The following is an 11,589-nucleotide window of genomic DNA, read 5'->3' as shown; positions in this document are numbered from 1 at the left end:
AGCCAAGGAAAGCACAAGAGAAGAGTTCTATTGTAAATTGATAGTCAGGTGGAGGCTAACAAAAAGGTTCAGCTGAAGTTAAAGACAACGCAGCGAGCTATGTAAAGAAAAATGGTAGGTGTAACGTTAAGCGACCGGAAGCGGGCACAGTGGGTGAGAGAACAAATGCGGGTTGATGACATCCTAGTCGAAACCAAGAGGAAGAAATGGGCTTGGGCAGGGCATGTAATGCGAAGGCAAGATAACCGCTGGTCCTTGAGGCTAACGGAGTGGATTCCAAGGCAAGGCAAGCATAGCAAGGGGCGGCAGAAAGTTAGGCACGCGGATGAGATTAAGAGATTAAGAAGTTTGCGGGGATACGGTGGCCGCAACTGGCAAAGGACATGGTTAATGGGAGAGGCCTTTGCCCTGCAGTGGGCTTAGTCAGTCTGATGATGATGATGAGTCATGTTTTTATGCCTGAAAGATAATTTGCTATAAAGTGGATTCGTACCCCGTCGACTGCATCTTGTTTTTAGTTTTTTATTGTTTTAGAAGAATACTGGCAGCCTGAGTGTCAGGCTTTAGGCAGGAGTAGGCGCACAAGACATAAATAGCTTTAAGAACATTTCATACCTGGAATCGCAACAAATATTCATAAAGACAAACCAGCACACCGGGCCCTTCTCCTCGGAGTGAAGACAGTATTTAAACACCGCCAATGATGAACTGTTTGCCCCAACGAAGGCAAGTCTTTTTGTTGAAACGTTGGCAACCACCCTGAGGCTTTCCACTCCTTTGTTCACTTTGTTCTTAGCGAGGTGTAAGTTAATTGTAAAGAAAAAAAACATTGCAAGACAAGGGGAAAAAAAGACATGACGAATTGGAATAAAGGCAATACATGCCACGGTCTGAACAAAAACATAAGCAAGGAACCACACGGTGGCTTTTAACCAGTGATCTTTCAGCCATAAAATTACTGAGCTAATGATTTCCAATTCGAGACCACAGACTTATTAATATAAAAAAAGAAACATTCCCTTGCGCTTTTCTTTGTTTCGGTGACCATTTGCTGTCCTCATATGTATGTGATAACAAACCATCCTACTGCCTACACCCTTGTTTTCTCAACAAGGATGAATGAACAGGAATGTGCATTGTTTTGTGTGCCATTCCGTCCTTTAACTCCCCTTCCAAAGTTCCTAGCTATCAGTGCTGCTGAAACGTAGAGAAGTCAATATGCTTGTCTAGAGTACAGTCACTTTTGTCTACAGCGCACAACGATGCACTCTGGTGTGGTTTGTGAACACTTGCTGATAACAGCTTCTCGAGGAACATGAAGTCCAGCCGATGCGAAAGCGATCGCACAATTATAAACAAAGTCAACGCATTTTGCCATGCACACCTCCTGGCCCTAGAGTAGTATTTGTAGTATTGCAATCAGCGCGTAGCAAACATACGGCATTGTTCAGAACACTAAAGCGTACTGCACTGAAGAACCATAATACACCCAGTGCTTCATGGTAGGTCACCGTGAATTAAAAAAAATAAAGTTTTAGATGTAACGGTATGGCGTTTGCGGCACAGTAAACCGCTTTTGGCGGAGAGCCCAAAACAGATTAATCGTTTTAATTAATAAGCCTGTTTAGGAAATTCTTATAGTCTAACTATTAGAGCTCGGCACCTGTGTGTCTGGAGATTTGTAGCTGGATATTCGCAATAGCCACATCAGTTTGTAGAACTTCAAAAACGCGATTTGCGATGGTGCTGTGGATCAACAAACTTTAGCCATTTCTGGCGGAATTCGAAAATCCCGCGCTCGCGGTGAACACGCAGCGACGTCCATTAAATCACGTCACTCAGTGGCGCTGGCGTCACGTGACCTACTCTAGCTGCCAGGCCTCGGTTGGTCCAGCAAGAGCAGCAGTTAATTCTTTTCTTGCGTAAGCAATACTACGCCACGTTTCGAGCCGTCGCGTAGCTCCCGGCGGTGGCCACGGTTGACCTTCAGCCTCAGCGAGGCCAAACAGATGGAGCGCCGTTGCCATAACAACCGTTTCAGCCGCGCTCCACTAGGCGGCAGGACCGTCGCTGCTCCGCCGCCGCTGCCGCGCGCCTAGTCGTGCGCCCTCGACGCATGTACGCATGCGTCGGAATGTGGAGAGAGGAGAGAGGAAACGGGAGGGAAACGGGGAATAAATACGCGCGGTCGCCTCGGGCAAAACAGTTGCTGCTTGCTTACGCAACTTGCCCGGTTTAACCAGGGCTAAACCTCAGCTAATTCTTTTTTGTTTACGCGCATGACAATTTTGGTTGACCTGTTGAAACATTCATGCGCAAAACGAGGCAGGCTGGTCGTGAGCGAATTTCCAACACGAGACGCGCCCCACGTTTTCTAAAACTGTGTATATCAGCCTCATTTCTTGTTTGGTTTCAAATGCTGCTTTCATTTTCTTTTTTTCTTGGTCACAAAAGCAGTGACCAACTGCTTTCTTGGTCACAAAAGCAGTCCTTGCTTCGCCACCATCGCTTCTGCCGTCACGAAGCATCGACTCCTCCTGTACTTCGCAGCGAAAACAGTGTGTTTACGTAAGTTTGCCGATGTGATTAATGAAGGGACAGCTCTGTGGCCTACATCCGTGTAACCAGTTACGAGAAGTACACTAGTAACCATAACTGGGGTAGGAGACGGTATCGGCGGCCTCAGTTACCTCGTGGTTTTGCCATCGATTAAGTGCATAGCGCGTTTCTGTCAGACAGAACCGGACACTAAGAGAGAAAACACACGCACGCAAGAAAAGAAACCAGAACGCAGTGCGATAGAGTTCGATTTCACTACCTTGCCGCGAGCATAGGCGCACGAGATAGGCTTTCACCCGCGGTCACTTTCAGCGCCACGGAGAGCCGCTAATATGTCGAAGGAGACTCCTTATGACTGCGCGAGAGGAGGTGGGGAGAGAGCTTGAAATGGTCTGCGCATAACGTGTTTATCTCTGTGGTGTACTGATAGCGCAAGCGCATGTTTTAAAAACTGCATTTTCATGTATCGCTTATCAGCCACGCAAGCAGTCGTCGGCAGATCACATGTTCATCGGCCTATAAAAAGGCACTGTATCAATAAACGTTTGTTCAGTTCCAGCCTGGCGTCCGTGTGATACACAACAGTTGGCGACGAGACAGCGACGGCGATGGCCGTCGGAAGGATCGGCGAGTATCGTCTCGGCACGAACGCGTCATGGGACGAATACGTCGAGCGCCTGGAAATGTTCTGCGAAGCGAACCAGATAACGAAAGAAGAGCAGAAAAGAGCAGTCCTGTTGAGCAGCTGCGGCGAAGAAGTGTACGGGCTCATCGTAACTTTGGTGAAGCCAGAAAGACCGACAGCAGCAACCTACGAAGAAATCAAGACTGCCGTTCGCAAGCACCTGCATCCAAAGCCTTCGGAGCTGTATGCAAGGTTTTTGTTCTACAGGCGAAACCAGGCTGCCGAGGAATCGGTTGCGGACTACGTCACGGCGCTACGGAAGCTAGCCGAAGACTGCGGTTTTGGCAGCGCCCAACTCCCGTTGGACGTCATGATGCGGGATCGTTTCGTATGCGGACTCCGGAACGAAAAGGTTCAGCAGCGACTTCTCGCAGAACACAGCCTTACGTTTAAGGTTGCGTATGACTTGGCCACAACTGCAGAAGCAACCGCTAAGCAACAGCGAGACATACGCAAGCACGGTCGATACGAGACGGACGGTCAGGAAATGGTACAAGCAACCCGTGCGAAGCAAGACACCCCAGCGGAGGGGTCCAGCTGTTACCGGTGCAACGGTAAGCACGCTCCACATTTGTGCCGTTTTAGAAAGGCGACATGCTTCAACTGCAAAAAGGTTGGACACATAGCTAAGGCTTGTCGGTCGAAAGACGATAGTAGAACTGCTCGGAAGACAGCGTATGAGCAAAAGAAGAAAGGAGATAAGCGCAAGGGCGTGTACGAAATGAGTGCGTTGTTTTCCCTGTGCGAAGTGAAAGAGCAAGAACAGAAGTTCATGGTTCAAGTAATGATTGAAGGGCAAAAAGTTCCGATGGAGGTTGATTCTGGCGCATCGTGCTCAATTGTGAGTGAAGATACGTTCAGGGTTATTGATAGGAATCACGGTAAAATACCACTGCAAGATTCTGGAACAACTATCGTAACCTGGTCGAAGGAGGCGTTACCCGTGCTGGGTCAAGCAAGTGTCTTGGTGGAATTCAAAGGCAGGAAGGCAAAGCTACCTTTGCTCGTAGTACAGAAGCAAGGTAACAGCCTGATTGGGCGAAACTGGTTTAACCCGTTAGGTATTGGCTTGCGGGGAATACAGCAAGTAAACGTGGAGGACGTGCCTTCGCGATTTCCCGAAGTGTTTCGCAGGGACCTTCCTGGCTTCAACGGACCGCCAGTTCACATCGAACTGAAAGATGACGCCCAACCGGTGTTCCTCAAAAGTCGACCAGTTCCACTGGCCCTCAAGGATGACGTGGCCAAAGAAATAGACCGCTTGGTGCAACAAGGTGTATGGGAGCCCGTCAGCTACTCCAACTGGGCAACACCACTGGTAGTGGTAAGAAAAAAAGATGGAACTTTACGTCTTTGCGGCGACTATCGCAGTACCGTAAACAAAGCTATTAAGAGCAGTGGATACCCCTTGCCCACTACAGCTGAAATGCTGACAGCTCTAAGTTCAAGCAAGTTTTTTACCAAGTTGGATCTAGCCCAAGCTTATCAGCAGCTTACGCTAGACGACGAGACGGCTGAGGTGCTCACAGTTAACACGATAAAGGGACTGTACAAGGTTAAGCGGCTGCCGTTTGGCATTTCGGTCGCACCTTGGGTTTTTCAACGAGTCATTGACACGCTGTTGGCGGGCATTCCCGGAGTGAAAGCTTATCTGGATGACATATTAATTTCTGGATGTAACGCCGAAGAGCACGCCGAGAGATTAGAGACTGTGCTACCGCGTCTGCAGAAGGCACAGCTACGAGTAAACAAGGACAAGTGCGAATTTAACCAAACGAGCATCGAATTCTTGGGACACAGGATTGATGACTCAGGAGTACATCCCAGCCGAAGCAAGACGGACGCCATCCGGCAAGCGCCTGCGCCCGCAAACAAAAGGGAGCTGCAAGCCTTTTTGGGATTGCTGAATTTCTACAGCAGTTTCCTCAAGGGCAGGACGGAAGCGGCCGAACCGCTTTATCGACTGCTCGACCGTGACCACGAATGGAAGTGGACAGGTGAGCATCAGCGGGCTTTTGAGAGACTGAAAAATTTACTCAGCTCAGACTCCGTACTTGTGCCCTACGATTGCAAGCGTCCTTTAATTTTGTGCTGCGACGCATCGCCTGTGGGGGTGGGAGCAGTGCTAGCCCATCGTGCGGATGGCGGGAAGGAGCAGCCCATAGCTTATGCTTCTCGCACTCTTGGCGTCAGTGAACGCAACTATGCTCAGATTGATAGAGAGGGTTTGGCTGTGGTCTTTGGCGTAAAAAAGTTCCACCAGTACCTGGCTGGGCGAGAATTTACAGTGATAACAGACCACAAGCCGTTACTCGGCCTGTTTAACACGGACAAGCGAGTGCCCGAAGTTGTGTCGCCTAGAATGCTTCGTTGGATTTTACTGTTGTCTGCGTATAACTACCACCTTGAGTACAGACGAGGCCAAGACAACTCCAACGCCGATGCACTCAGTCGTCTACCAGCCCCGGGAGACGAGGACGAGCCAAGACCGCCTGGGGACGTGCTCTTGTTGGAAGCGGTCGACTGCGCACCGCTGCAAGCGGCGGACATTGCTGCGCTGATCAAAAAGGACTCGGTTCTATCCCGGGTAAAGGAATGGCTACTCAGTGGCTGGCCGTCAACACAAGTGGACAGCAAGTTTGCGCCTTATGAGGTGAGACGGTCGGAGTTGTCATTGCATCGTGATTGCATACTGTGGGGGAATCGCGTCATAATTCCAACCGCAGCAAGAGAGAATGTGCTGCAACTCCTGCATGCAAATCATCCAGGGATGAGTGCCATGAAAGCATCAGCTAGAGGGCTCATGTGGTGGCCGAAGATGGACCACGAAATTGAGGAGTTCGTTCGGCACTGTCATCCATGCCAGAGTAACCGGCAAAGCGATCCCAAGGCTCCAGTACATTTTTGGATCAAACCAGATCAGCCTTGGAGTCGACTGCACATTGATTTCGCTGGCCCAGTGAAAGGAGAAGTTTTCTTAGTCGTGGTAGACGCGTACAGCAATTGGGCTGAAGTCGAAATCATGCCATCCATGAAAGCTACGGCTGTCGTCAACAGCTTAAGGAAGATGTTTGCGACACATGGTGTACCTGACGTTATCGTTTCAGATAACGGCACAGCTTTCACTAGCACAGAGTTGCAAATGTTTTTGAAGTGTAATGGCGTGCGTGTTATCTTCACTGCACCTTATCACCCAGCCAGCAATGGTAGGGCGGAGAGGATGGCAAGAGAAGTTAAAGAAGCATTGAAGAAGCAGCAGGAAGGTTCGACGCAGTGCAAGATTTCCCGGTTTTTGTTCAAGCAACACACGACGCCACTTTCGGTCACGGGAAAATCGCCAGCAGAGTTAATGTTCGGACGAAGACTGAGGTCAGCGTTAGACAGACTCCATCCGGACCGGCAACACGCGCCTGAGCTACAACGACCGCAGACGAAGAGGTTTCGTGTCGGTGACGCGGTCTACGCTAAAAGCTTTTGTCCAGGTCCAAGGTGGAAGGCTGCCAGGGTTGTGGCAGTCAGAGGTCCGGTGTCGTACGTGGTACAGCTAAACAACGGTGAGCGTCATCACAGGCACCGCAACCAGTTGAGGAGCGCCTGGACGCGGCTCGAAGTTGACCCAGTCACAAGTGAGGACTACCACGCCAGGCTTCCTCCTACAGCTAGGCAGCCACAGCCGCTGTCTGCTAGCCCAGAAGCAACCCCTGGGGCGAGTCCAGGCCAAGCCACCCAAGTACCGGTCGAGCCGCGAAGATCAACGCGTGTTCGACGACCTGTCCTGCGTTATGGCATTGATGTCTAGCTAGTCAGTTTTGGATTGTGCAAATAATCTTAGGAGAAAGGATTGTGGTGTACTGATAGCGCAAGCGCATGTTTTAAAAACTGCATTTTCATGTATCGCTTATCAGCCACGCAAGCAGTCGTCGGCAGATCACATGTTCATCGGCCTATAAAAAGGCACTGTATCAATAAACGTTTGTTCAGTTCCAGCCCGGCGTCCGTGTGATACACAACAATCTCAATATAAATGAAATATACTGAAGATTTAACCGAGGCACTGCGAATGCACCGAACGGGTTCCAGAAACTGTGGGGATAGTTTTCCTTAAAGCGTCAAGCCGATAGTAGACGTTTGACCGTCAACGCTCTGGCTTAATCGAACCACCACTGTGTGTGTATGTCGTGAACGGCGTTCTAATTCTTATCTGCAGGGTCTGTAATGCACGAACAACTTGGCCGTGGTGGGTCTGACCTTTCAATACTGTTTCTTTAAAGTTCGAAAAACTTAAAAAAGAAAACATGGGAGACACTTATTTACATTAAATGTGTCAGTGCAGTAGCATAGACCATCTTCGTCCACACGCGCGGGGATTCCCCCGACGACCCTGCTTCTGATTCCATGCCAACTGGATTCGAGAAGAAGTCTACACACGTCCGCACATGTCACAGCCCAGGGCTGCCGCCTCGTCCGCCACGAGCCTCCGCCGATCATGTGGTGCTTGACGTCACAATCCACGCCAGCCAATTGTTTTTTCGGACAGCCGTCGCCAGCTTTTTGCTGCGACAAGTCTTCTTTTCTATCGCTCAAAAAACAGCTAGGCACGGTATTTCCTCGCAGATCCAGGACCACTACTCGCCAGTAGCTGTGAATACCTTCGGCGCCTAACGAGAAATCAAGAATAAAATTCAAACGTCTCCACGCCGTGCCGCAAAGTATGACGAGGTCAGATAAATATTAGCGCACAGCTAGAAAGTGAACTCTACCAGAAAAAAAGTGGTAGCGTTTTAACGTGGTTAAACCGAGTTTATGTGCGAAGGCATCTATTTAGCCTTGTTGGCTCACGGTTTTGCTTTGCTGTGTCATCGGCAGGTATGGCGACGACATTAGCTCGATAGGAATATTAGTGGATGAAGGATACGATGTGAAATGCACAGGGCGAGAGTGTGTTGCGATTTAACACGAAGCGTGATCGGCTGAGGCGATAGCATCGTGCATTCGTACAGTGACCAGCGAAGCTGATGTGTTCTCGCCGTCGCTGGTTCGAATCCCAGTCGCGACAATATAGACTTTAGTTATTTATTTATGGTTTGTCTACGCTTACCCTCAAGGTCAAGCTTCACACAAATCCTGTGGGCTTGTTAGACCTCACAAAATAGTGCCTTCGCCCTAGAAAGAATCCAAGTGGTGCTATGTCCATTTACGAACAGCCAAATAGTATTCCAAGCTACAACCCATATCTATTTGGGTGAAGATGTGGCACGAGAGGATTCATCACTGACAGAGCGCGTCATCGCGTGACCACATTTCCTGCCTCGGCGTCGACCAACATCCGACGAAGCGAGCCAGTATAGCTGTCACTGTGCACAACGAATATGTTTGGCGTCCGCGTAACTTATCCGACGCTAAATCGATCCTCTAAACGTTCGACTTCGGAAATTCCTGATTCCCGCTTTTCGCCTCCGAAGTTTCGGTTTGGTTTGGTTTGGTTTATGGGGTTTAACGCCCCAAAGCGACTAAGGCTATGAGAGACGCCGTAGTGGAGGGCTCCGGAAATTTCGACCACCTGGGGTTCTTTAACGTGCACTGACATCGCACAGTACACGGGCCTCTAGAATTTCTCCTCCAAAGAAATTCAACCGGGTCAGCAGCCGAGCACCATAACCACTGAGCCACCGCGGCGGCACCTCCGAAGTTTCCATATCTTCTTGCTCTCCACAGTGCTCCTATGTAAGCGTCCCCTCTGACGTGGTCGCCTTCGCCGCACAGGCTTTGAGACGCTACTAAGCGCGCGCGTGAAAGTTCCGTCGACGTAAGCGTCAAGGTGGTCTTGACGCGCAGGCAACCTTCACTTTGCGCGCCCGCTCGTACTCGCTCGGCCAGGGGATGCGACTCGTCAAGCGACGGACGCCTGCTTGTCTACTCCCGTCTAATGCATCTCATTTGGCGCTCGTAGCGACGACTGACTCGCATTTTCCTCCTAATCCAGGTTGCGTGCGTGCGTGTGTTCTCTGAGCTGCGTCAGCTCGTCGATGCTGCGCTTTCAAGCTTTTCGCGTGAATCAGCGGCAGAGCTAGCTTGCTGGACGGTGTGGAAATTGCCTGTCCTATTGATTGCATCATCAATGTCAGTTACTGTACCCTTAAATGCCGCGGGTGGGGCATTATATAAGAAGAGGGGAGTAGCGCTTAAAAATAGCAGGAAAATAGATGATAAAAATGAAAATGAAAAAATCAACCAAAAGCATTCAGTTAGAAAGTTACAGTTCAGATAAAGAAGGCCCTGTCATCATCATCATTTCCCCTTGTTTTTTGCTTCAAGGGCCCATAAACACATTTTAACGGGCGTTAAGGGATCTTAGTAGAGGCTGGCGATACAGTAGAAACAATTAATGGCAGTTTAATGACAGCAGTAAAGATGGGAATTTTCCTGTATGCTTGAGTATCTAGCTCGGGAAACGTGAGGTACGAAGCCACTTCCCAGGGTTTCCGACCCCTCTTGGCGGAGAGCTAACGGCGAAATCTCTACCGTACACAACCCTGTTCCTGCGAGCAAAATGTGCAAGGTGTGGTTGAAAGTGACTTGCTCTGTGATATGATTGTGGGAAGATATACGAGGTCTGTCAGAAAAGTATCCGACCTTCGGCCGAAGAGAAAAAACGCATAACTGGAGCGTTGAAAACCTGATCATCTTCAAAGTAGTCTCCTTGGGACTCCTCACACTTCTCCCAGCGGAGCTGCCATGTTGGAAGTATTCCGAAAAGGCCTCTTTCGGAATGGAGTTTAGCTGAGCTGTCGTTGCAGCCACAATGTCATCTCTTGTCTGAAATCGCGCTCATTTCAGTGGCCTCTTGATTTTTCGAAACAGCCAGAAGTCGCAGGGGGCCATATCAGGAGTGTAAGGAGCCTGTTGAACTACAGGAGTCTGGTTTTTCGCCAAAAAAGTCTGAATCAAGTGCGAGGAATGTGCAGGAGCATTGTCGTTATGGATGGGCCAATTTCCTGCTGACCTCAACTCCGGTCTCTTGCGCCGAACAGCATCACGTAGGCGATGGAGGACATCCCTGTTGTACTCTTTGGTCATTGTTTGACCCTGTGGGGTGAGTACTCGTGGTGTGCCACACAGCGGGAGTCAAAGAAAGCAGTTAGCATAACTTTGACGTTGCTGCGCATTTGGCGGGCCTTCTTTGGTCTTGTTGACGTGGAGGATGCCCTCGAGGTCATCCTCCGCAAAATCATGAAACGAGCGCTGGACCTCCCGGTCTCTACCTCTACCAGCCGCCTTTTGGCACTGGGGATGGTTAACACTTTTATGGAGCTTCGGGAGGCCCACCTCAACAACCAATACACTCGTCTCACAAAGACAGGGTCGGGTCGCCGCCTTTTAGCCCGACTTCACATCCAGCACACTCAATTCACATAGGAGAGATGCCGCCTTCACGTACACTGGAGACGCGCCCTTCACGTGCGGCCTCTCCCCACCAATATGTCCAAAGAGGATCATAATGGCAGGCGCCTGGCGCGGGCGGAAGCCTTGGACAGCCATTTTCGGAGCAAACCAGGAGTCTTCTACGTGGACGCGTCCGGCCCGGACCCCAGGGGATGGTACACGGCCGCGGTTGTCCACGAGGGTAAAACAGTAGACGCCCTTACTTTCAAGGCCCAGTCAGCAATTCACGCAGAAGAGGTTGCCATCGCTTTGGCAGCCTCTCACACCTCCTCCAAATACATAATCACCGACTCGCGAGGGGCTTGCCGTAACGTCACGCAAGGGTGGGTTACTCCCCTAGCTTATCGCATTTACCTAAATTGTAGCCGAGACTCGGATCCCGCGCACCGATCTCTCGTTTGGGCTCCAGGTCACCAAGGCGTCCACGGAAATGAGGCAGCCGACGCCGCCGCCCGCGCGCTCTCTCTCCGGGCATTTCCCACGGGACCCGACGCCGACCAGGATACTGATTTCAATCCGATTTATACTTTTAAAGAAATATGCGAGTATTGCAAATCCAAGCACCAAACTCTTCCCACCCCGTGCAAAGGGCTGGGGAAGGTCAACGAGCGGGTACTCCTGCGCCTGCTCACCAACACGATGTTGTGCCCGGCAACTCTGCAACATTTCGATCCTCAATTCGACGGGCGGTGCTCACACTGTGGGGAGGTGTCTGACACCTACCACATGGTGTGGGCCTGCCAGCAGAACCCATCCCTACCCCCTATCCCAAACCCCACCCGAGAGGACTGGGAGGCGACCCTGTCCGGTTGCTGCACCCTCGAGGCCCAAAGGGCCTTAACGCAGCGCGCCCGGGCTGCGGCAAACGCCAATGGGGTACCTGTCTAGGCATCCCACCTAGT

General features: G+C 50.6%; 1 protein-coding gene across 1 annotated transcript; it reads left to right on the top strand.

The window, feature by feature from the left end:
- The first annotated feature begins 3,167 nt into the window (after positions 1 to 3,167).
- Positions 3,168 to 7,047, top strand: LOC149336162 (uncharacterized). Its single transcript, XM_089554089.1, has 3 exons — positions 3,168 to 3,857; positions 4,329 to 4,568; positions 6,904 to 7,047. The coding sequence occupies exons 1-3, from the start codon at positions 3,168 to 3,170 to the stop codon at positions 7,045 to 7,047; spliced, it is 1,074 nt and encodes a 357-aa protein (XP_089410215.1).
- Positions 7,048 to 11,589: the final 4,542 nt, after the last annotated feature.

Source organism: Amblyomma mixtum, chromosome 7 (assembly GCF_055824585.1).
Source record: "Amblyomma mixtum isolate Tamu chromosome 7, ASM5582458v1, whole genome shotgun sequence".
NCBI lineage: Eukaryota > Metazoa > Arthropoda > Arachnida > Ixodida > Ixodidae > Amblyomma > Amblyomma mixtum.
Note: the sequence above shows the minus strand (reverse complement) of the source record. Positions and strands in the feature narration are given on the sequence as shown.